Raw genomic sequence first — 25138 nt, forward strand, 5'->3', positions numbered from 1 at the left:
TTTGCCAAAAACAAACGCTTAGGCTAGGCGCACACATGCGATTTTGATCGCGCGATTATTCAGTCGCAAATTAGATGACAACAATTTCAATGACTGTAAACACAATTTTCAAATTTTTAATCGCGGAAAGCATGTGTGTTCACAGCCATTGAAATCCTTGTGATCCATTTTTGCGACTGAATAATCGCGCGACCAAAATCGCATGTGTGCGCCTAGCCTTAATAACACAATTATCGATATAGAAAAAAACATGTACATTTAAAGAAGGCATATAATTATACGAGTATTTTCGTATACGTAAGTACAAAATCAGTGTATATGTATTATGATGTCAGAACTTAAATGAAACAAAATTTGCTCTGATATAAACTCAGATGGGTCGAAAAAAATAACCACTTCAATATTATGTACAAAAAAATTTACACAAAATGTGTATCAATCTGATATGTTTACTTTAAACAACAAGTGCATGATCACACACTTCTCATCAAACAAGAAATTAAAGTATAAAAAAAGCTTTTTATCTTAAAGGTTAAAGTAGTGAATACTCAGCAAGGCAACTTGTTCCAAAGCATCGATCATTGAATAGATATCAACTAAAAAAAGCTCTATTTAATAGTCAAACATGTTGCGTTGTGAGTGATCGGTGAGATTTATTTTTGGATTTTCGTTCGACATAGGCTATTTATTCAGTATAGCACCGATCGTCGCGACATATCCACGTTCGATTTAGTTATTATTTGAAATAGAATAAATCTTTAGATTTCATCTCAAAATCTCCAAGTATGTATAGATACACTACGGCCTTGGATGTCAAGACAACGCCAAATTGTTCACAAATTAAATGTATCGCACAGAACAAAAGAAAGTTTTACGCAATTTCTATATGCAAAATTTGCGTGAAACAAAATATTTTTATAACTTTGACTTTTCAACATCAATAATAGACTACTCTCTTGATTGAATGAATCGGTTAACAATTTGCAAATTGTTAGATTGAATAAATATTAAAGTGTGCCCATACAGAAATAATATAAAAACAACAAAGCCTTGACAGTGAACTAAATATAGAATTTTTGTTAAGTTATGAAACCTATATTTTTTATATTTTTTGCTCTGTTTTCAATGAAGATACTTTTGTTTTTCTTTCAACTCCCACCTACATACATTATTTGTCGATGTTTTATTGGCATATGTTTGCTTCAAAATAAGAAAAAAAAAACATGTTTTGTACTTCGATACTTTTTTATTTTCTCGTTGTATACATTTTAACTCCATGAGATCATTTTTACATTTACGTTTATTTTTTTCGGTTGGATTTCCATTTAATTCACTTGTGTCTGTTTGCCCCCGCATACAAATTTCTTGTGCATATTTTGGGTGGGTTTAATAAAATAAATTTAATCACATCATCTTTCTAGACCATACCTAGGCTATATAGTATGTCTTTTCTTCACTCTGCGTCGTTTAACAGCAGAGATTTTAGATAGATGAAATTTGTACTCAAATGATATCATTCGCGTAGAATGTATATAGATGCACATTGAACTTTTTCGAACTTAAGCCATATGTTTGGTTATTTTCTATTTGTATTTTTTTGACGAAAATAAAAATTGAGTACCGATTTTGTGTAAAAAAAATATTTTTTTTAATTTTTGGCACTTGGAGTTATAATTCTGGCAAAATTTTCTACTCACGCATAGAGCTTATACCTGGTGAATTGGAATTCACAGCTAGTTTATGTTCGAAGTGTGTAATTTTTGTGTGTACTTTCTATAGTCTACACCAGTTGCTAGACAACCTTGTTAAATAATTGAAAAAAATACACATTTTTGTTGCCTGTTTTGTAAATAAAATTAATTAAAAAGTTTGTTATTCTTTAGTTTTAGAACTGAAATGGATATACAACACGTATCTTCCGGAAGCATGATGGAGTCTCCATCAAAATATGGACGCGTGAGTTTTATTGTCTAATGCATTATACATACATACAAAAAAAATAACAAATTTGCATACCTATACCGTTTTTAGGACCAAAAATATGTGTATAAAAAGTCATCATACCAATATTCAACAAATACGGATGGAAATATCGCAAATAGTTTTAGTTCAAATACGGAACAAAATGTCAATCAATTGGATGCTTTATTAGAAGACTTAAAAAACGAACGTGAACAAACCAGAGAAAAGGGTAAGTTTTTATTATTTTATAAAAAAAAAAATACCTGTTAATTTGATATTTTGTTTACTTATCTTAAAACGAGAAGTTCTTGTATACATTATTTCTTCTTAAAAAGACACATAGAGTCATTTGGGGTAAGATCGCGCAGTGGGTAAGAGCGCGCACTGCTTATTTCTCGAGTTGTGTCCAAAAAAAACTAAAACTGAAAATGAGGAAATCAGCGCTTAGTAAGACGTCAATAAGTGATAACCTTCGGGAGTGTGTGCTCAGCTCCATTTTATTTTAAAACAGGCTTGAAAAAATATGACTAAAAACAAAAAAAAAAAAGTTGTGCGGGAAAAGTGTGTGGCGTCGGCGTGGGAGCATTTTATACCGAAAGTAGCATATATTTTTGAATTGTGCCTATTTATATTTGATTTAAGTCAAAAATTTGTTAGACTTTCTTATATTTTATAATAAATTTGATAAATAGAAAAAAAAGTACCTTTGTGGGTAAAATCGCGCAGTCCTTTTCCCATATTAAACTTTTCTTTTTTCAACAAGACAGAGAAATGTCAAACTTGAATCTTGAGTAACGAAGGCTTTTATTCCTTAATTTCAAAAAAGAAAGGCAGTTTTCTTTTAATTTAATTAGAAATATTATTTTGTTTGTTTTATTTTGTAAATAAAGTTTAAGTTTTTGTATTTGAACTTAATTTGTTTTTTCTTTTATATTTTCATTAATTTTAGTGAAAACTTGGAAGTTTTGAAACAAAGTTTTGTTTAACTAAGTATAACATAAAGTTTTTAGAAATTTAGTTCACGTAAACTGTCAAGATTCCTATTAAGACTATGTGCGCGCTCTTACCCAAGATTTTGCGCGATCTTACCCTGACTTTGGGGTAAGAGTGCGCACATTGACTTCATTTGGTTTTTGTTTATAATCATATGAAATATTTAAACTAAAAAACTTTTTTTTTGTGTTTTCTTGTTCCCAAAATATAGGTTTATCAAACGTAAAAAACTTTATTCTGATATCTCTTATAGAATCTTCACAATTTTGCCTTAAAGTGAAAAGTGCGCGCACTTACCCCAACTGACTCTACATACACCTTCTCGTATAGTAACCTACTTGAGTTAGAACCAGAAACAACTACTTTAAGATATGCGAAAATGTAGTTTTGTTTTTGACTAAATATTTGAGACTATTGTTCACAAATATCAGCAAAAAAAGAGTTGATTTGATATATAGACAGTTTTTAAAAGCTCTAACTGTACGAACATGAAACCAAAATCAAATTTGAGATCAGAATTTTATTTTATCAATTAAAAAACATATTATTTTGATTAAAGATGTTCATTAAAACAATTAGTAATCTGAAAAAATGATGCTATATGACTCACCGATGATGATTTAACAATACGAAAAAGGATTTGTTTTTAAATCCATTAGAAATTTGCATCAAAAATTCTGTCAAATAACAGAAACACTTTTGAATACTGTGCTGTGAGTCACATGTGATTTGTTAACATGACCAACATTATGTTTTTCACATTATTTTTAAACTGAAAATATTCGAATGTTGCATTTTAAGGTATTCTTTGTTTATTATATTAACTACAGAACTGAGCGTCTAAGTTATTCAAAAATTTAACAATACGTATATACAAAATTTATACAATCATGATAAGAACATTGTTGACTACCTTCTTCTGTTTCTTAAGTGTCGGCAGTCTCAGAAGCTTTACATTTAAACAATAATTGTCAAAAGCCGGAAGATATTGATGCCGGTCTCAAGTTAGACGTCGAACAGCAAATAAACAAAACAATATTTAAAAACTTTAAATTTTAATTATGGTTACGTCATAGCTATAATTTCTAATATTTCACTAGAAGATGTAAAAAATTTTCGAATGCTAAGCGATCTCTGAAATTCTTAAACATCGAGGATAAATTTAAGAGAAAATTTCTTGCTTTATTTTTTTTTTACTTGCGATATAGGTACTATAGGGCAAGTTTAGGATTCGTAAAAAAAACCGAACTCGAGATAACAATTTTACATGACATTACGATGATGGAGAATGCCAAAAAAGTGGGTCCGGCAATTCTGTCTGTCTGTCTGTCTGTGTGTCTGTCTCTATCTGGAGCTGCAGCCTAAACGAGTGAAGTGATTTTCTTCAAACTTGGTAGTTAGCAGTTTTTGGTGATTCCCTAGAGGGGAAATTGAAATTTTTTTTTTATGACCAAAACTAACGGTACCTGCCATATAACGGAAATAGAAAAGGTAATTTTTTTCAAAAACGGCTCTAACGATTTTGATTAAAATTTTTGTGTGTAGTACTACACATAAGGGCCAACTTTTTAAATAAAAAAAATATTTTTTGTACCGTTATTAACGGTACCTGTCATAGAACGGTTTTTTTCGTTTCTGAATATCTCGTACAAAATTAACCCGATTTAAATGAAAATTTTTATACAAACGTGTGTAAATAAAGATAATATTAAAATTTTAGAAAATTTTCAAAAAACGCATTTTTGGTTTTTTAAAAAATATTTCAAAATTTTTTTTTGAAAAATCAATTTTTTGAAAACGGATCAATGAAAAATTTTGAAATTTAGTTTTTATGTGTAAATTAATTATTTCTTCAAAATGGCATACCAACTTTTTTTTTGAAAAATGTTAAAAAAATTTTATATATAAAAAATTATTTTTTTAAAAAACGGCTCCTACAATTTTCAAAATTTTTTTTCTAAAAATACCTTTTTATACGAGAAATAAAATGGCATATTTGTTTTTTTTTTTTAAGATATTTTAAAACGGAGTTTTATTAATTATAAAAACAGATTTAATTTTTTTATACTACTTATGAAATTTCTTCAAAATATCAAATTTTAAATTTCTTGAATAAAAAGCTTTAACATTATAGTTACTTTAAGCATAAGAGCAAGTACGTGCGACCCCAGTCGTGCAATTTATTTTTTTTAATATTAGTATTCAAACAGACTTGCCAGACTTCAAACAGCCACGGGTAAAAATAAATCCCCTTTCTACCATTGCTCTAGAAAATATCTTTTAAAATTGGGTAGTTTGTATATGAAGGACATTCAAGAACAATTTTGTGTACTCAGAGTAAATGCACGGTTATCTTTTTAATGAAAAATAAAACTTCTTCCAGCACTGTTTTCAAGAGACCGAATGTAACTGACCGACTTTACCGACTTTTTTCTTTTTAAACGCATCGCAAGACCTTGGCCGAAAGTAAGAGCAAAAACTCAATCATAAAATAATAAAAAGAATATCAAAAGCTTCACAAAAAGTGCATTTAATCAAAAACCGTTAAGATTTGGGATTAACAAGTTACCAAACTTTGGGAGTCCTATAGTTAGTCTTGAACATATTTCGATTTGACCATTTCTTTTGGCGCACCCTGCACCTTTCAAATTCTAAAAAATATAGGATTTTATATCTATTTATGTTTGTATTTAATAAAATTTAATTCAATAAAATTTAATAAAAATGTTTCATTATATAAAATTGGTTTCTTGTTCAAATAGGATTTTGAAAAAATATTCAAACTCTGATAAATGAGGCATTCATTTGAATGTTGTGCGACTTTGAGATTTGAGAAGCTCTTTTTTAGAAAGAAAAAGCAATAGCTTTATGTGCCTTGAGTTTATGTTTACCATTTTATTTAAGAAATAAACAAACTCTGAACACTATTATTCTGAACGCCTCTTATGTATTTAATAAAGTTAAATTTTGCTGTACACTATTGTACCCAAGTGAAAGCTAATAATTGAATACAAAATAGCAGATGGTCCTTAATTGGCCTAGTTACCGAAAACTGAACCCCTGTTCCGGTTCTATGGTAAACTTAAATGATAAATTAATCACTATTAAATTGTTAATCTAAATATAGCCCACCTAGTTACGAATTTGAAATGCACAGTTTCGAGGTCTTATATCAAATACAACTGCAGTAGGATAACAAATCGAAACGACAAGCAAAAACTTTTAAATGCACATTCATACATTGACCACCTATGTAGATCCTAGGATTTAGGTATAAACTATGGCGCAAAATTTTAAACGATAAAGTTAAAAATAAGTCTGCTTTTTGACTTATTAACTCACTAAAATGACTTTAGCATTTCACTAAATCGTTTAAAATTTTGCGCCCATAACATTAAATACCAAAAAACGGTTTCAAATAATGTAATTTAGACTATATTAGCCCTGTTCAATTGGAGGTAGTAGTCTACTAATAATAGATGTTTTGGTTAATCTAGTACTATCATATAGGTTAGGTTGAACGGGGTGATAATCCGACAAGTCGAGTTATCCCACTCGGATCTCATTGTAGTTCTATCATATACTCATGCTCTTCTTCCCAAGTAGATACGATTTGTATTGAATTCGTTGAAAGTACATTCCATTGAAAATCGCTAGTAAACTAGTAGTACTTTGCTACCGCCCAAAGGAACAGGGATAGTGTAAAAATGCTGGTAAGAGGCTTCTGTAAGATTTACGAAAGTCGTGTAAATCAAGACCAATATTTAGATGTGATGGAGTTAATTTTTGGATTATTTTTTTTAACTGCATGCATAAAATGTAAAATCTCCTGACTATATTTTCTGCGCCATTCAATTAAAAGCCCCTAATTTAATTTTTTTAAGGAATCTCAAAATATTTTTGAATAATAACTAAAATCAGAGCTTAGGGATTCTGCCACCCTGACATACATTTTATTATTCTTCTACATACTGATAAAATTAAAAAAAATTCTTAAATCCTTTTTTTTTCTTTTTTACAGATATTCACACTTCAAGTACGAGCTTTAAAACAATGTAAGTATAAGAATATACAGCATTTTAAAAATTAATTAATAACAAACTGTCTAAAGAGAACCAACAGGAACAGTAACAAAAACAACTCGCATAATCAAATCTCATCAATTGCCAATTGAAGTAGAAAACGTGACTGCATACAACTCTTATAACTCATCCTATGAACCTTCTTCTACAAACGAAATTTCAACTTATAAATCAAGTAATGTTTTTAATTTTCTACATTTTTATTCAATTTCATTAAACAAAAATTTTGTGTTTTAAGATAAATCTGTTTCGAAAAATATCAACACATCGACGAGTGCTTTTGAGACAAGTAATACTTCTCATTCTGAAAACAATGTGCTAGTTCCGGTGCTTTTAGAAAACGATGCAAAAACATTACAACTTTCCGATGATATCTTGCCTATACCCGGAACAAAGGTGACTACAACTGTTCGTACTTACACGTATGAAATTCCAGCAGATCAAGGCACAATAAACAACAGAACCATGTTGTATAAAAATAATGTTTACAATTCTTCTTCGAGGAATGAACTTATTTCTGAACCAACTTTGCCACACTCAGTGGTTTATAGCTCGGAAAGTTACAATACATTAAATGGTACCAACAACGGACCTAATAACCCTAATGTTGATCGTCAGGTGGGAATCAATTCCACCAATCGCATATATGAGATAAATGAAACACAAGACTATCGTACACTCAGAAACGAACATCTTGTTCCGCAGCCAACTCAGCCGACTACGAAAACTATTGTTTACAATATAAACAAGACGGAACATAATACCAATACTAGCAGTTATCAAGGAGCTCCTTCCTCTCCAAATAATGTTCCTTCACATACGCTCTTACCACAGCGTCCACAACAATCACCACATCACCCTAATGGCTCGACAAACAACTATTACTATCGAGAGTCTACTAACACAGTGAATACAATTAGCGGTTCACCTGGAGACAATTTACATCCAAACTATACCGTAGAATATACCAGAGATAACTATGGTCCTAGAGACAACAATGTTCCCCAAAATACTTCAAACAATGTTACCTATAATTATTCATCATCTACTATAAACTCACGCCGTGGACCAAATTACGATTCTCCAACATCACAACCGCCTCCATTTCCTGTCGATGGTATTGTATATCCTGATACTACTGGTCGTCCACCGGCAAAATTAAACGATCTCTTGGATTCATTAGGAGAGGTGAGAAGCATACATTCATTCATTTTAATAAAAATTATTTAACAAATGATTCATTTTAGGATAACGTTGATAGTAAACTCGTTGACACCACCCATCGTCCAAAAAGAGAAATTGAAACAGCACTTGCAACAACAAACCAGCAAACTATACCAAGCGTAAATAAAGCAGGACCTGCTGTATATTATCCACCAGGACATGATTGGTTAGCCAAAAAAGAAGAAAGTATGGCTGCTGGTGGTTATTCCGCTTCTGTAAGTTTAACAATTGAGTCGTTATTTGAAAGTGATATAAGTCACATCTTGCATTTTTTCAAAAAAAAACATCAATTTGTGCAATCAAAAACAGAAATTTGACTAATTTTTATGTACAAATATAAAAATGGAGTAACTAATCCATCTATTGACAACAATTTTAAAAAGAGATACCGTTAAATTGCGTTTAGTTTAAAAGTCAACATGGACTAAGAAAACCACTTTCAAATATACCGACTTAATTATTGTAATTATTAAACAATTCAATATTTATAAATTACTTACAAATCTATTCAGGGAAAATATGCTAAAGCATCTGGAATGTACGAATACGAATCTGGATATAAATCGAAGAGCTCAAGTAAATCGGGTGCAGCTGTTGTACCAGTTTGTCTGCCTCTTTGCTGTGCAATGCCGTGCAGCATCATGTAATTTGGTTGTTATTCAGAATTTAAATATTGTTAGCTTTTCATAAGATTGATGTTTTTGTTTTTCTCTAATTTTTTACATTACAATTATTTAATATTTGTATTTTCTAAGTGCTTATCAACGGTTGCAAGCTTTTAAACAGAGAAAATTAAGATTTTGTAAAAAATACCGTGCATCATTGCATTTCGTTATGAGTGCATACATTTTAGATTTTATACTATATCAAATGCCATGGATAATTAATTAACAAAAAAAAACTTATATACTATACAAACATAATGAATGTGTGCATAGATACATACATAAATGCAAATATTTACAATTTATATTAATGTCGTTATTATTAACATGTTGAATTGAAGTTTTTTTTCAAACGCTGTATATGTAAAATAAAAAATATATAAATATACTAGACTGCTAACTTAGGCTAAGAAAGAATTTCATATTAAAATGTATGTAGCAACTTTATTTTTATTTAAATAATAAAGGTCTACATACAACATTTCAGACTTTTTTTTTTTTTAACTTTAAAGATTATGACCCCTATTGCGAGTATCGTTCAACTTTCGATGCGATAAAAGTCGATAGAATTGATAGATATCTTTTTTGGTATCGTGCATCTCTTTCGACAAAAATATTTGCTATTGTGATCTATGAACTTCATTTGAGTCGATTGCAAAATTGTAAACGAAAAAGATCGAACGATAAAACGAAAAATTTCGTTCAAAACAAAATTTCATAACACCAAAATTCATTTTCGATGATCGATTTTCCACAAAAGTCGTCTATCGATAAAGATTCACAATACCAGAAGTCATTTTCGATGATCGACCAGAGTCGTCTATCGGTAGACAATCCACACTCGAAATAAGGGCCATCGGCTCAGAAGATTTCTGTAGGTATTCCGTCTCAATTGATTGCAAAACAATTCTGGCTGAATTTCGACCGTCGTTTCTGCCACATTGTAATTGTAAGGTAATTTCCTAGCTGCAAGAATATGTAAGCTCGATACAGTCATGTAACAAACTTTGAATAAGCATAAATGGAGTAACTAACCCATCTACTGTGTGCAATTTTGTATTTGGAAAAAAGATACCGTTAAAATGCGGTTAGTTTAAATGTCCATTTAGGGCCAGTTTGTTCACAGCCCATTATCTTTTAGTCAAGGAATATTCCATAGAAAAATCCTTGATTAAGAGATAAATCGAATGTGAACAAACCGGCCCTTAATGAGTTTTTTTTACATGGACTTATACCACTTTTAAATATAACGACACAAATCTCACAATAAATAAGGAAAAAGGACAAGAAAAAAAAAACAAAAAGTTAATTTTAACTGAATGAAATAACGATTTATTTTTTTTATAGTAAAACAACAAATGATTCAATATTTACAACTTGGTATTTTAGCTATAATTTAAAAAGGAATGCTTTATATTTAATCGCGACTTTACTGCATCATCTTTGATCCGACATTTTAAGTTCTGATAAATACCAAGTGAAAAGCGGATATTCCTTAAAACTATAAATATCATATTTGATAGAATTGAGACCGTCCATATCGAACTTATTAACTCCATTAACGAGATTCTCATATCTAAAAAAAAAAAAAAGAAAAATCAGTTACAATTATGTAAATTAAGAATATAAAATTAGAAAGCATTACAGGCATAAATTCGGTTACAGCAAATTTTCAAATATTTCGAATATAATTCAGCAAAACTAGGCTATTGATTATGTCGAAAAAAACAGGGCAATAAGGAACTAAGACGTTCACGAGTTTTTATTGCAGAAACCGTTCAATGGGTTATGAAAGAACATAAAACCGCGGAGTGCTATTAAATGAGAGGGTGGAAACTGAAGATAGGGGTGTAAAAGCCCCCTTTTTGGTTTTTTCAATATATCTCGTAAACCGAGCAAAATTTTAGTATATTGCTCTCAAAACTTTTTGTAGAGAATTGAATTTCCTATTAGAATAATGTTTTTTAAAAATATCAAAAAAAAATTTCCATACCAAAATAGTCGAAACAATCATAAAAAAAATATCAAAAAAATCGATTTTTTGAGTTTTTTTGCTTTTTTAGTTGTACATTTTTTTTGGGTTGAGATAGACATAAACATTGCTCGAAAGAAAAAAAGAAGATTAAATTTCCTTCAAAACCCTGTACTCACTAAATTTTTTCATTGAAAATTAACCGAAGTATGGCCATTTTAATCTATCTTTTTTTTCGCATTTTTAGTTTTACTCAAGTAAAACAGAAACATTTGAGGGGAAAGTACGATAACTTAAGCACCAAGAACTGATAATGATATTTTGTAGAGGGGTTAAATACAATCATTGTTTACTATGGGAGGGGGGATCTATGTCCCCGCGTTTTGGCGGGAGGGGCAAATTTCTAAAAAAAATACTTAAAATAAAAAAAAAATATTAAAAAACAACGGCAACACTCACAGTTTTGATTGATACTTTTTTCAAAAGCTAGAATTATAAACTTAATATTAATTTTAAAATGAGGTTATTTTAATCAATTGTTTTTGAAATACCTGATTTCAAAGTCAAAACTTGTGAAAAAAAGTTTAAAAAGCACATTGAGTGCAATTTTCACAAAGACTGTGTACTTCAATACGAAATTGATCGACAAAGTAAGCTGCCTTAATTGATTTCTTATCAAATCATGAAAATCATAATGTTCCTATGCCTTCTACTTTATGAGAAAATTGAAAAATAGACTAAATACTTTCATTATTGGAATCACTCGTTTATTTCAAAAACAATTGATTAAAATAACTTCATTTTAAAATTAATATTAAGTTTATAATTCTAGCTTTTGAAAAAAGTATCAATCAAAACTGTGAGTGTTGCCGTTGTTTTTTAATATTTTTTTTTTATTTCAAGTATTTTTTTTAGAAAATTGCCCCTCCCGCCAAAACGCGGGGACATAGATCCCCCCTCCCATAGTAAACAATTATTGTATTTAACCCCTCTACAAAATCTCATTATCAGTTCTTGGTGCTTAAGTTATCGTACTTTCCCCTCAAATGTTTCTGTTTTACTTGAGTAAAACTAAAAAGATAGATTAAAATGGCCATACTTCGGTTAATTTTCAATGAAAAAATTTAGTGAGTACAGGGTTTTGAAGGAAATTTAATCTTCTTTTTTTTTTTGGAGCAATGTTTATGTCTATCTCAATCCAAAAAAAATGTAGAACTAAAAAAGCAAAAAAACTCAAAAAATCGATTTTTTGATATTTTTTTTATGATTGTTTCGACTATTTTGGTATGGAAATTTTTTTTTTTCAATTTTTAAAAAATATTATTCTAATAGGAAATTCAATTCTCTACAAAAAAATTTGAGAGCAATATACTAAAATTTTGCTCGGTTTACGAGATATATTGAAAAACCAAAAAGGGGGCTTTTACACCCCTATCTTCAGTTTCCACCCTCTCATTTAATAGCACTCCGCGGTTTTATGTTCTTTTATAACCCATTGAACGATTCCTGCAATAAAAACCCGTGAACGTCTTAGTTCCTTTCTAAATGACATAATCAATAGCCTACACTTGAACTAACTATTCAATTTTCGTTTGTTGCAGAATTTCAGAGATGCGACTTTACAAATTCGAACATTTCTATTTTAAACTTGGTTTCATATTTTGATAATTAGGCTATTGATTATGTCGAACAGAAAGGAACTAGGACGTTCACGGGTTTTTATTGCAGGAATCGTTCAATGGGTTATAAAACTGATAAGAGAAGATAGAACCGCGGAGTGCAATTTAATGAGGGAGTGGAAATTGAAGATATGGGTGCAAAAGCCGCCTTTTTGGTTTTTTCAGTATATCTCATAAACCAAGCAAAATTTTGATATATTGCATTTAAAACTTTTTGTAGAGAATTAAATTTCCTAATAGAATGTTTTTTTGAAAATTGAAAAAAAAAAAAAATTCGACTTGTTGATTTTTGTTTTTGCTTTTTTGTTTGTGTATTTTTTTGGGGTTGAGATAGCCATAAACATTGCTCTAAAGAAAATAAAGTACATTAAATTTCCTTCAAAATGCTGGGCTCACTAAATTTTTTCATTGAAAATTATCCGAATTATGGCTATTTGAATGTAGCTTTTGGTCGGATTTTTAGATTTACTCAAGTAAAACAGAAACATTTGAGGAGAAAGTACGATAACTTAAGAACAAAGGCTTGATAATGACGTTTTGTAGAGGGGCTAAATACAATCATTGTTGAATATGGGAGGAGGGGTCTATCTCCTCCCGTTTCAGAAGCGTTTTGGACGCCCAAGACGCGTTACAGACGCGATTTGGGCGCGTTTCAGACGCGTTTCAAACGCGTTTCTGACGCGTTTTGGACGCGTTTCAAACGCGTTTAAAGTCCAAAGTCTTTGTGAAAATAGTATTCAATGTGCTAACGAAGAAAAAAATAACAAAAATAATAAAAAATTATTAAAATTATTTTTATTTTAAGTGGAGTGATTGAATATAATTCAATATAAGTTCAAGTTACCTCAACTCCAAAAATTAATAAAGCGTTTCGCCCAGGTACGACAGTGGGCTCATCAGTTAGATCTGTCGTACCTGGGCGAAACGCTTTATTAATTTTTGGAGTTGAGGTCACTTGAACTTATATTGAATTATATTCAATGTGCTTTTTAAATATTTTTTTCCCAAATTTTGACTATGAAATCGTTTATTTCAAAAACAATCGATTAAAATAACTTAATTTTTAGATAAATTTTAAGTGTATAATTCAACAACCAAAAAAATTCAAAAAATCGAATGCATATAGAAGAAAGTGACCAAAAAAGCCCGATTCAACGATTCAAGTTCAAATAATTGGTCAAATTATCATTAATTCTAATTTTTTGATATTTATTTTATGATTTTTTCGACTGTTTTGGTATGGAATTTTTTTTTTTTTTTTCAATTTTCAAAAACATTATTCAAATAGGAAATTTAATTTTTTATAAAAAGTTTCAAATGGAATATATCAAAATTTTGCTTGGCTTACGAGATATATTGAAAAAACCAAAAAAGGGGCTTTTGCACTCCTATCTTCAATTTCCACCCCCTTAATTAAAAGCACTCCGTGGTTTTATCTTCTTTTATAACTCATTGAACGATTCCTGCAATAAAAACCCGTGAACGTCTTAGTTCTTTATTACCATGTTTTTTCGACATAATCAAATAATCAAATGATTTCTTGTTCGATATCTATTTTTTTTTTTACTTTCGTTATCTTGCGTTGGTTTGGTTTTATTTTTAGGTCAACTGCGGAAAGACTAAAATATTAATGGAACATTCATTTTTTTATATTTGTGCGGTAAAGGATCGCCATATAATATAATTCCATATTATCGGTAGGTTGATTTTTTGTTTATATCAATATTTTCTTTCGCACAAACGCACAGTTGTGTTTTGGCGTCAGAAATCGTTTGCACGGCCATTTCTTCTTTTTGTACTTTTGTTTCCTTTGATCCATTTGTCAATGAAATTAAGGAGTACATCAACAAGCATCGGGAGTTTCTGGGTAAGGTGAAATTTTGACACGGAAAATATAACTTTACGCAAGTGCTCAGGATGCTTATGGACTTGGGACTTCGAGTCGATTTTTTGATTTTAGGGAAGAATATGTTTTCTATGTTTGCATCACTTGAGCTCCTAATGAATCTTCTTCGTACACCCATATCGTTCTAATATTGTTTTGGAGTTATGGATTAAGCGTCTTAGCTGTTTTGAAATTATCTTGCTCCACCATTCGTTTTATAGTACGCTTGTCTCTAAAAGAGGGCTTCGAAGATAGGCGGAATCTTTCCTATAGTTTAATCTCCTCTTCATATCTTATATCTTAAGCGATCTACATTTCTTCGAATGAACGTAACTTATATTTATAATTCATCAAAGCTAATTTCTCGAAGTGTAGATAATAATAATCAACTGAAGCTCATTTACACATTATTCTTTTTTCGTTCTTTACTTGGGCTTCTTTTCAAAAAAACGGAAGACAACATTGAAGTTAAGTGTAACCATGTTTTATTTGTAACTCAATTCTTAGCACAGTAAAATTTTGCACGGGAAACAACAAAAAATGATTGCTAGGGATATAAAAAAATTTTGTATTTGTTTTTTTTTTTTTTATAGAAAGTTTAATTCTAAACTTATAAATTTGTTACCCTTCAACAATAAACGTTTGTTGTTTGAAATGATAACTCAATTAAATGCTGAGAACCAATAATATACGGCTATTTTAATAACCTGTATGCAAATTATTCCTACGAATTTCATGGCTTTTGTTGCCCGACATTCTTTGTGTAAATTTATAAAAGTTTTATTGGAATGTGATATTTAGAAAAAAATCTTTTACCATTAGTGGTTTTTCTACTACTTTCCCAATGCACGCAAACTTTTGTGGATAACTGTACTATTAATATTTATATTTTAATACGAAATTTAATAATTACCTTTTCGGATTGGCCCTCTCCTTTTGATGGGTCAACATCATGTATCGAGCAATGTTAACTGGGTATCGAGAAATAAACAAATTGGCATGTTTCAACCTGCAAGAAAAAAAAGTAAGTTAGTTCTTACGGGAATACTCAGAGTAGCAATATAAAATTTATTATTAATCAAACGATATTAGATAAATCTTGAAGTAAATACATGATTAAGGTATTTTTCAAATTCAATTTATTATTATTTTTAGTCACAACTTTATATTTTTGATAAAAAAAAATGGAAACTTGGCAAAACACTAAGCTTAACAATGAAGTGTTTTCTGTATTTAAAATAGGTTTTAGTTTCATATCAACCTTTGCGAGTGTGACTTTTTTGGTTATTAGGTTATTACAAATCATCGTTCATTTTCGTAGGACTACCGCTTAGGTATTCAAAATACAAAATGAGGAACAATCCATTGTGCATGATAGCTGGATTTGACTTCATTCTAATCGGCAGTTGCGTGTTTTTTTTTAATACATACGAGGGGGGAGGCCCAAAAAATTTCCGGAATAAAGGGGTTAGAGCAGCTTCGGAAAAACATTGGTATACAAGTAGTGGCATTGTCGTTTTAAACAAGGCACATGGTCCATTGAAGATGATTTTCTCTGGAAAAATCAAGGCTAAAAGTTCTTAGGATATGGAACGGATTTTGCTTATCGATTATATCGTGGACACAACGCCAAAACCACGAATCTGCAAAAACGGCTTCAAAGTCTTGGAAACTCATGCAAACTTAAGGAAACTCGTACAAAGGAAATTGATAGTTTAAGCTGCTGGGGTCGATGGTGAAAAATGTCAAAAAATGCAGATACGCAGTTTTGGCTTTGTGCCAACGATATAAAATAGGGTGTCAATAGAACTGATGGATACCATACAAACATTTGCTGCACAAGTAGGAAAGAAGCTATCATAGAAAAGAAAATGAGAAAAGTGGACAAAAGGGGCTTCAGTTATCTTTTTGCAACGACTGCCTTACAAAAATTTGGCCACGAAAAATTGAATCACCCTCCCCTTTTCCTGCCATTTCGCGCCTACGTACATATTCTGTTTATCACACACTAGATTCTTAGTGCAAACTAGATTCTTATGTGCTGTGCGTACTGAAATTGTCTTGAGATTAGTTTATTCAGGAGTAGGGCCAGAATTCTTGACATGCGATGAGTAAGTTAGGTACTTGTTTCTCACGTTTATAAAATGAATTTGTACTCCAGGCCCATTGTATGTACCTTACCATCCAGCATTCATTGATTCGCATTATATCTCGTCACCTTTCCTGGTTCTCTATTCAGTTTATGAGATTATGTACAGCTTGAGGCCGTATCAGTAAAAGAGATTTAAATTTAATAACTTACCTATTTGACATGTCATCATCTTCACCACCCCATCCCCAAAACGAATTTGAAAAACCATTCACTTTGGAAAAATGTTCTCGTGTCATTCCTGAAACTCCTCCAAATATCGAGCTATATGGTAATCTAATTAAAAAAAAAAAACATAAATGAACAATAAATTAGTTACTTATTTATATTTAACTTACTTATACCCGAATACATCAATTGCCACAGACATATGACGTGGTTGATTTGGGCAAGTGTATAAGTTTCTTTCATCAAGCGGAAGTAAATCAACATCATGGAATACAAAGCAATCCCAGGCTAATATTTTTAATGCCTCTAAATAGCCAATATTCATTAATGCAGCTCTATTAAATAGCTTTCCATTTGTTTGTTCTATCACAAATATTCGGTATTCGATATTTTGCTTCATCAAAAAAGGATGAATATTTTTAAGAAATATAGATAGGTGTGCATAACGGTCCCTAAAGGGTACAATAATTGCAACGCGAAATTTAGCTATACAATTTGTTGGACGATACCAACCGCCCATCATCACAGTTGAAGACAGTCTTTGCTGAACAAAATCCAGCGATTCCAATGATATATTTGGTTTTATTGGACCACCTAAAAATTAAATTAAAAAAAAATTTGTTTAGAAAGGGTTTAAAGTAGTTATGTACAGTTGTACAAAACATTTGCAACTAAAAACTAACTAAAGAATTTGTTCTCATTTTACTCTCATTTTCCTCTCAAAAGTGTGAACTTCCCATTGTTGGATTGGTAAACAATGGATATGGATGGCAGCAGAAATTTATTGAGATAGGAAACTCAATAAAATTTGACGAATCGGTCAATAAGTCTCCCAATTTCGAACCAACAAAATCAGAAACGCGAGTAATGAACACTTCCGCATCAATATCGTAAGAAAGTATAGACTTTATACAAACACGATTCATGTCCCCCTGTTTCCAAAGCGTTTTTAATTTTGGCTTGTTTGCCTTTTTTAGCGCTTAAAAATATGGCCGTCATATAATCTTAAGAAAACAAATTTGCTTGTTCTGAACACATTACAAAAAGAGAGTAGGAAGATTGAGTAGGAACTTTTCTTTTTTTTAATTTTTTACTTGCTCTATATAGTAGGAGATCCCGCCATAGGACGACCTACCCTCATCGTTATACCAGTTGAGAGTTATATTTTCTGAAAGCTAGTGTCTAAGGAAATAAATTGCACATGGGTTGCCAAGCGATATCCTGTCAAGGCATAGGGTTGCCAGGCCTTAAAGTTCATTTTTGCAAATTTTTGAAAATGCGACCCTGCTTATATGGCAAGCCTAAGAGTTATAAAAAAAATATAATGTCATAGGAAATTTAATTTAAAAATTTTAATTTTCAGGATTTTTTAAAATTTGAAGTTTGAGTAGGGTAAACAAAGGTAAATTTAGAAAAAGGGCAAAAATTTATTTTCTAAACAAAACGTGATAGAAATAAAATTGAAATTGGATTCGATAGATATTATAAAAATATAAAAGCCACACATAGAACAAAAAAATGTAAAAAATCTACAACTCGAGATATAGTCTTTTTAAAGTCATGATACTCCAATTCGATATTTGTGAAATAATTCACCAAAAATCAGAATGAAAGATTTTTTAAATAATTTTTATGTGATAAGTTAGGAAAAATAAAATAACTTGACACGTGTCTGTCAAATTTTTAATTTAACTTACCGTTTTTGTGAGGGGATTTTTTGAAAAGGTGCTTATTTTCATATTTCAACATATTAAAGGGAAAAATCCCGTCATGGGACGACCTATCCACCTCATTATACCAGTTGAAAGCTATATTTTCCGAAGGGTAGTGTCTAAAGAAACAGTTTGCACATGGGTTGCCTAGCGATATCCTGTCAAGACATAGGGTTGCCAGGCCTTAAAGTTTATTTTTGCAAATTTTTGAAAATGCGACCCTGCTTATATGGCAAGCCTAAGAGTTATAAAAAAAATATAATGTCATAGGAAATTTAATTTAAAAATTTTAATTTTCAGGATTTTTTAAAATTTGAAGTTTGAGTAGGGTAAACAAAGGTAAATTTAGAAAAAAGGCAAAAATCTATTTTCTAAACAAAACGTGATAGAAATAAAATTGAAAGTGGAATCGATAGATATTATAAATATATGAAAGCCACACATACAAATAAAAAATGTAAAAAATCTACAACGCGAGATATAGTCTTTTTAGAGTCATGATACTCCAATTCGATATTTGAGAAATAATTCACCAAAAATCAGAATGAAAGATTTTTTAAATAATTTTTATGTGATAAGTTAGGAAAAATAAAATAACTTGACACGTGTCTGTCAAATTTTTAATTTAACTTACCGTTTTTGTGAGGGGATTTTTTGAAAAGGTGCTTATTTTCATATTTCAACATATTAAAGGGAAAAATCCCGTCATGGGACGACCTATCCACCTCATTATACCAGTTGAAAGCTATATTTTCCGAAGAGTAGTGTCTAAAGAAACAGTTTGCACATGGGTTGCCTATCGATATCCTGTCAAGGCATAGGGTTGCCAGGCCTTAAAGTTTATTTTTGCAAATTTTTGAAAATGCGACCCTGCTTATATGGCAAGCCTAAGAGTTATAAAAAAAATATAATGTCATAGGAAATTTAATTTAAAAATTTTAATTTTCAGGATTTTTAGAAATTTGACATTTTAGAAGGGGAAACTGAGGTAAATTTAAAAAAGGGTCAAAAAGCTATATCCTTAACAAAGAGCGGTAGAAAAAAGATTGATACTGGAATCGATAGATATTGTTAAATTATATAAGTCACACATACAAACCAAAAATGTAAAAAATCTGCTACTCGTGATATGGACGTTTAAAAGTCAAAACCGTGAAATTCGATGTTTGAGAAATAATTCACCAAAAATCAGCACGAAAGGTATTTGAAATAATGTTTATGTTATTAGAGGGCATAAATAAAATAACTTGACACGTATCTGCCAAATTTTTGATTTGACTTAGTTTTTGGTTCCTGTGTATTTTTGAAGAATTACAGATTTTTACAATTCAATTCACTGTTTCGGTGTTATTCTTCAAAAATACACAGGAACCAAAAACTAAGTCAAATCAAAAATTTGGCAGATACGTGTCAAGTTATTTTATTTATGCCCTCTAATAACATAAACATTATACATTTTAATCAAAACCAACATTACGATGATGGAGAATTCCAAAAAAGTGGGTCTCGCAAATCCGTCCGTGCGTCTGTACGTCCATCTGTACACATTTCCACAGCCTTAACGCGTGGATGGATTTTCTTCAAATTTGGTACAGATGATTTTTATGGAATTCTGAAAGTTGGTTTTATTTTGTTTTTTTATATCTCGTTTAGAACGTATACCTCCCATACAAAAAAATACGATATTGCGAATTTCTCGAAAACGGCTCTAACGATTTTGATTAAACTTTGTATACGTAATATTTAAAGCAATGGAAATAAAACTGCATTTTTATTTTTTCTCAAAAAAGCCAAATACAAAAAAAAAATTTTATATGAAAAAAATTTAGTCTAAATGTCGGCTCTTCCCCAACCTCAACAAAATTTCTTTAAAATTTATTTTAGAGGCAGCTCGTAAAATCTACAAGTAAACTAACATAAAAGTGCTTTGAACTGCAAGAGCAAGTACGTGCGACCCCAGTCGTGCATTTTATTTCTCAAGCATTCAAATAAATTTTTGAATTGTATTCCACCTGAAAACCCAAATTTTCGAAAGCTTGCGAAAATCAGATCGTTTTGAGAGACTGTAAGTAAATGCACATACATATTTACTTTTATTTTTAAATCTCTTTTTTTTTCAAAGCACACCGATTGAACAAGTGTTCCCCTTTTTTAAAGAACATCAACAAAAATGAATTATTGAAAATTCACTACCGTTTTCAACTTCAATCAGGGACTAAAAATAGTTGAACAAATAAATTCTGTAATTAATGGCCAAATCAACTTATGACTTCCCGAAAACATTGAAGTGAATAACTTGAACAGTTTTAAATCGGGTCTACTCGAGAGGTCTATCAGCTCATTTAAGACGCTTCTTAGAGACAATCGCAGTAGGCTGTTTCCTGAAAACTTTAAAAAGCTATTGGAAGTTCAATACTTTCATAATTAAATATCAAGCTCTTTTTTTATTTAATAAATGCCTGTTTGTGCCTTTTATTTGATTTTAATTTGCCTTTTTTGATTTTTTTAGGTCATAAAAATCCTTTCCCTGGTCATCACTCAACAGTTTCTAAGTATTTGTCCTTATGAAGAATTGTATTCAGCCCTATCGTGAGTTTCGCGTGAACCCGGAAAAATTCAATTTCACTTTTCCCCTATTGTGAGTTCTGAACGAAATGTTGTTACCGTTCGGACATCTTCCTGTACAGCTCTTCTCTCTCTTAAATTTTTGGAACCGAAGAAGAAACTTGTTAAGCGGAAAATGTAAATTCCTTTCGACTAAGTCATGATAGCTTTTAAAATTCCGGGCGAACAAAATATTCCGGGTGGAAAACAGTCCACGTGAAAGGATAAAGCTGATTCTGTTACTGGTGAACAGTCATAAGTCATTTGTACTAAAACGACAGAAAATGACTTGCTCTAGGAGCGCCAATTTGTGTCAAATTAAAAACTTAACTTCGCAGTTCCCACCGTTTTTCACCCCTCTTCCTTATGACATGATAATTGCTTTACTCAAGTCCCAATTTTGTTGTCCAGAGCGAGTCGTTTTTGTGTCGTTTTAGTACAAACGACTTACGTAATAAGTGTGTTTAATTTTGTTTGTCTGGCTTAATTACTTTATTTATTTTTTCCATAAACAAACAATAAAATAGTATTTTCATTTATTGATACTCTAAAGTCTAAAAGACTCATATCGTAATGTATTAACGTTAATGATTTGAAATAAAGGAAATGAAATGAAAAACAATTTGGCTCGGTGATGCAGACACATGCGAGTTTTTTGCACTTTATCTAGTGACTTACTAGTTGTTGCAATTTGAGTTTTTTTTTTTTGTCAAGCAACCGTACCATAGTTTTTTTTTGTTCCAGAGGAGTTTATACATATCTGGTGTGATACCTAGATATTTAACATCCTTCTGTGTTTTTATTACTTCTCCAGCTAACCTCATAGATTTCAAACGGAGCAAACGGTGGTATTATTGTTGTCTTCGTAGGGTTGATGTTAAGTCCAGCCGAAAGACACCATTTACTTATGCTTTTCAATCTTCCTTGAACATTGAATAATATGGCAAGAGTTTCTAAAAAAATTTCCACTGGCTGTTATTATATGTCATCAGCAAAACGAGACACCGTATACTTTTGGAAGTTAGACTTTCTAGTAGTTCATCTACAACAATACTCCACAGCAATGGTGATAGCACCCCTCCCTGAGTAGAATCACTTGTTGTGATCGTAGTTTGTATGATAAGACCTGCCTTTTCCTCAGCTGTTCTTGTGCTTACCATTTCATCAATCTATCTAATTATAGTGATGGGTACTTCTTTCCTTGCAAGAGCTTTGTTAAAAGCGACATGTCTAGAAAGGCGCAGAAAGCTTTTTCTTTGTATGGAATTAGTTAGTTCGAATATGGCAGTTTCCTGCCCCCCCAGCGTGCTTCTGATCAAATGAAGTTATCAATTATTTTCCCCAAGGTCTAAAGCAGAAATCATGCCAGATTAATTGGCTTGAATGACTTTGGAATTTGGATGGTTTGTATCTTTCTTCCGAATTTCGAGAATACAAATTACTTTGGCTCTTCTCCACAGACTTGCAGATGCCCAAGTAGCATGCTACTACGAAGTATACTAATAATGTATGATATCAGGTCATTCTATCCTTTTTGTAGTAAAGCAAGAAAAACTTCATGGACTACAATTAAAAACCTATCACTTTCCTTATCAGGTTACCATTCACCAAATTGACAATCGGAAGTAATCCACTTCAGAGCATAAGCCCACCTATCATGATAAGATTGCAAATATTTATTGTTCAATAAAAAACTGTTTAATCGTAAAAATCGTTATCTATTTTTTTTTTGTTCAGTATAGTTTGGACTGTGAGGAAGCCAATTGAAAATTCGCATTGAATCTATTTAATTTCTAATCTATTATCTTGTGTGTGTAAAAAAAATATAATTTTGCTTTCACTCTGACATAAAAATAGCTTTGGTCTTAGAGGCTATTGTCTAATTAACATTTCTTGTTAGATAATAAAAAAAAAAAAACATAGGTACGAACCAGAAAAACAAGTTCTTAAACAAAGATTTGTAGTTTGATAAATTAAAGCTAGATATTTAGAAATTTATATTCAAGGTCTTTTTTTAATAAAACAACAAAAATTCTACCTGAATTTGGCTTAGGATCCTTGCAAATTGGAAGTGAGTTGTTGGAGTTGTTGTTGGTTCTGCTTTCCACCGATATTTTGGCCCATGTTTTCGAATTTGTTAGCACTCGCGGTGCCGGGATATCATTGGACTCAGTGATGTTAAATTCCGGCGGGTTTGTTTTTTCTTCATAGCCATTGCCGTTGTGTTGAACAAATGACTCTTCTGATCTATTGTATAAGATGTGACTGCTTGAAAGAGTCACCCTTTTTATGCTGCACATAAAAAAAGCAAAAAAAAAAATAACCATGGGGAGAAATTGTAAATTGCAGTAATTTTCCATTGCATTATGCAGGTTTTTTATACCTTAATTTGGAAAATGAAAATGTATCGTCCGCATCGCCACTGAAATAATTAAATAATACGTTCAATAACACAAATAAAACAACACCTAAAGAAACTGCTTTGAATCCATTTGTTTTGGTGCAGACTCCCATCCCCATTAAGCGATGTCGGAAAAAACATTAATTTACTTTAAATTTATAATTCGCCTATCAACAAATAAATTTAATTTCCGAAGCAGAAGACACGAAAATATTCAGCGAGTTCATGTTTTTAGATTTCTTTTTCTGTTCGTGCTCATCTCATGAGAAAAATCCGATTTAGCAAAATGCACAAAAATACGACAAGATTACGACAGGAGAAAGTCGATTATGTAGTTTATATGGAGGTTTGAAAAGAGATTAACTCAATATATACCCCGTTTGTATGACCGATTTAAAGATCGAATTGAATCTGAATTGAAATTTCGATCCAGGTATATGACTATACCAGATCGAGGAATCGAATTGAAATAGAATCGAAAACACAATTTTTCTTTTAAATATATTTACAGTAAAATAGAAAAATCTAACCAAAAACAACGTGCAAGTAAAACTAGATATCATAATACATACATACAGTGAATTTGCAAATAAGAAGACAATCACACACGATTTCCACCATAAATTATATCTCGAGCATTCAATTCGTTAGGTATATATGCATATTTTCGATTCGATTCAGCTCCCCGAGTCGGATCGGATCGACAAATCCGGATTCAATTCGATCCAGGTATATATAGACCTAAATCCTGATTCAATTCGGATTCAAATCGCCATACAAACGGGGTAATAAACTCTTTTTTTAACCCATTCTCATTTCTCTTTACTTACTGCATTTACATGCAGTGTTCAAGCGAGTTTGAATACGGTTTCAGTCCAGTGTAAACATGAGTCAAGGTGAATTTTGTCTTTCGACATTTTTTTTGTGTCTAAAACTTTCAGTTTTCCTTGCAAATGGATTGTGGACCTACGTGTAGAAATCTGTTCATATAAAATATCCTTGGAATTTTTGAATTTTTCGATCGCGAACGAAATAAATTTTATTGTTCTCAGAACCATCGAGAAACTATACCAAGACTGGAAACTTTCGTACGTCTCTCCTCCCAAAACCCATTTGTTTACAGTGTTGTCTGTGAATATATGTGAAAGCCACCGCTGTGGTAAATGACGTTGACACGCACACATAGATAGATTCACGACATTCACCACACCTCGCAGCTTGTAGGCAAACGTCATTTGACCGCTCACTTTCCAGTCTTGTAGCTCCCATACAAATTATCGAAAAATTTTATCTGAACTAAAATGGATCCCATAGAAATGGATCCCCTTCAAGCAAGAAAACTGAGCTCAGAAAAGACACTCCGACCTCAAAACGCGAAAAACGAGGTTGCACTCACACACTTGCAACCATAAACAAAAAATACCAAGACTGGAAACTCGGCGGTCAACTGACGTTTGCCTACAAGCTGGGAGGTGTGGTGAATGTCGTGAACCTTTCGTTGTGTTCGTGTTGGATGTGTGGTGAATGTCGTGAATCTATAAATGTGTGCGTGTTAACGTCATTTACCAACGTGGTGGCTTTCACATATATTCACAGACAGCACTGTACACAAAAGGGTTTCGGGGGGAAAGACGTACGAAAT

At 31.3% G+C, this 25138-nt stretch overlaps 2 protein-coding genes across 3 annotated transcripts; one reads left to right on the forward strand and one right to left on the reverse strand.

Moving 5' to 3' along the window:
• The first annotated feature begins 627 nt into the window (after positions 1-627).
• On the forward strand, positions 628-9341 carry LOC129906233 (putative uncharacterized protein DDB_G0285119). Its single transcript, XM_055981909.1, has 8 exons — positions 628-783; positions 1884-1956; positions 2032-2191; positions 6977-7010; positions 7067-7212; positions 7276-8225; positions 8285-8476; positions 8774-9341. Exons 2-8 carry the CDS (start codon positions 1897-1899, stop codon positions 8906-8908), a joined length of 1677 nt encoding a protein of 558 aa, XP_055837884.1. The 5' UTR covers positions 628-783; positions 1884-1896; the 3' UTR covers positions 8909-9341.
• Positions 9342-10231: 890 nt separating this feature from the next.
• LOC129906240 (beta-1,4-N-acetylgalactosaminyltransferase bre-4) lies at positions 10232-23792 on the reverse strand. Of its 2 annotated transcripts, none has more exons than XM_055981914.1 (6): positions 23479-23790; positions 23134-23387; positions 16950-17373; positions 16765-16887; positions 15376-15471; positions 10232-10502 (listed from the first exon to the last, which is right to left on the reverse strand). In XM_055981914.1, exons 1-6 carry the CDS (start codon positions 23613-23615, stop codon positions 10364-10366), a joined length of 1173 nt encoding a protein of 390 aa, XP_055837889.1. In that variant the 5' UTR covers positions 23616-23790; the 3' UTR covers positions 10232-10363. The 2 variants fall into 2 exon arrangements, with proteins under 2 accessions (XP_055837889.1, XP_055837890.1); XM_055981915.1 differs by lacking the exon at positions 10232-10502 and adding an exon at positions 13940-15009 and having other exon boundaries at positions 23479-23792.
• Between the last annotated feature and the right edge of the window lie 1346 nt (positions 23793-25138).

Source organism: Episyrphus balteatus, chromosome 1 (genome assembly GCF_945859705.1).
Source record: "Episyrphus balteatus chromosome 1, idEpiBalt1.1, whole genome shotgun sequence".
Lineage (NCBI taxonomy): Eukaryota > Metazoa > Arthropoda > Insecta > Diptera > Syrphidae > Episyrphus > Episyrphus balteatus.

Excerpts from the sequence above, each read along its gene's own strand:
- LOC129906233 (XM_055981909.1), top strand. The coding sequence starts at position 1,897 with ATGGATATACAACACGTATCTTCCGGAAGCATGATGGAGTCTCCATCA. Across the intron at positions 1,957-2,031 it reads CTCCATCAAAATATGGACGC|GACCAAAAATATGTGTATAA; the intron begins GTGAGTTTTATT and ends TACCGTTTTTAG. Across the intron at positions 8,477-8,773 it reads CTGGTGGTTATTCCGCTTCT|GGAAAATATGCTAAAGCATC; the intron begins GTAAGTTTAACA and ends AAATCTATTCAG.
- LOC129906240 (XM_055981914.1), bottom strand. The coding sequence starts at position 23,615 with ATGGGGATGGGAGTCTGCACCAAAACAAATGGATTCAAAGCAGTTTCT. Across the intron at positions 23,388-23,478 it reads TTTTCATTTTCCAAATTAAG|CATAAAAAGGGTGACTCTTT; the intron begins GTATAAAAAACC and ends TTTTATGTGCAG. Across the intron at positions 16,888-16,949 it reads ATTGATGTATTCGGGTATAA|ATTACCATATAGCTCGATAT; the intron begins GTAAGTTAAATA and ends TTTTTTAATTAG.